Source organism: Gavialis gangeticus, unplaced genomic scaffold (assembly GCF_001723915.1).
Source record: "Gavialis gangeticus isolate Ggan-Ray unplaced genomic scaffold, GavGan_comp1, whole genome shotgun sequence".
NCBI classification, from domain to species: domain Eukaryota; kingdom Metazoa; phylum Chordata; order Crocodylia; family Gavialidae; genus Gavialis; species Gavialis gangeticus.
The window spans coordinates 45,510,338-45,511,170 of NW_017728994.1; the positions used below are offsets into that span (position 1 = coordinate 45,510,338).

The window sequence follows — 833 nt, forward strand, 5'->3', positions numbered from 1 at the left end:
TGGCCCGCGCCAGCTGCGTGCCCCCATGCCCCACGCCACCCCCGTGCATGCTCTCCCCTGCCCCTGCGTGCCTCCCTCGTGTGCCCTCCCTGCCCCATGACACCCACCCTTCCCTCCCCAGGGCTCCTGACGTTCCCCGATGGCTCCCACGGGGTGCCCCGCAACGAGGGCTTCTTTGAGAACAACAAGCTGTTGCGGCGCGAGAAGTGCCCGGCCGTGATCCAGCGCGCCCAGAGCATCTCCAAGTCCACACACAGCCTCATGGTGTGACTGCCCCCTGCCCCAGCCCCAGCCCCAGGCCCTCCTCGAGCAGCCGGACACCCCCAACCTGGCTCCAGGGCTCCCCGGGGAAGACCCCCCAACTGCCCCCGGGCTCTGCTCACCCCCCAGGGCAGCTCATCCTTCCCGCAGGGCCACACGGTGCCTTGCAGATGCCACAGTGCCAGGGCCCAGGCAGGGACTCGGGCTCTTTTCCAGGGGCAGCCCCCAGCCAGGGTGTGGGGGGCCGTGGGGAGTTGCCCCCCAGGCTGGGAGTGATGGGAGCTGAGCAGGACATGGGCCACAGGGGTGGGGGCTGTGTGCCCGGTGCCTTTGCGGGGTGGCCCACGGGCCAGGGGCTGGGTCTCCGACAGGTCATGCTCCCCACCCCCGCCTGAGACCTGGCCTTGACCCCCAGGGTGCCCTGGCCCTGACAGGGGCAGGATGGTGCTGCAGAGATGCCCCAGGGCCAAGCCCTGTCCCCACTATGGCAGTGCCAAACCCCGCCATCGCGCCATGGCAGAGCCTGGCAGGACAAGGCCCAGCCACGGGGACGGTGGGTCAGGAGCGAGGGG

At 70.9% G+C, this 833-nt stretch overlaps 1 protein-coding gene across 3 annotated transcripts in view; it reads left to right on the forward strand.

The window, feature by feature from the left end:
- MORN4 (MORN repeat containing 4) overlaps positions 1 to 820 on the forward strand; it is a 9,003-nt gene extending 8,183 nt beyond the window's left edge. For all 3 annotated transcript variants that reach the window (XM_019502693.1, XM_019502694.1, XM_019502692.1), the window contains exon 5: positions 122 to 820. In XM_019502693.1, coding sequence (XP_019358238.1) covers positions 122 to 270 — 149 coding nt within the window. In that variant the 3' untranslated portion in view covers positions 271 to 820. The remainder of the gene's footprint in view (positions 1 to 121) is intronic.
- Positions 821 to 833: the final 13 nt, after the last annotated feature.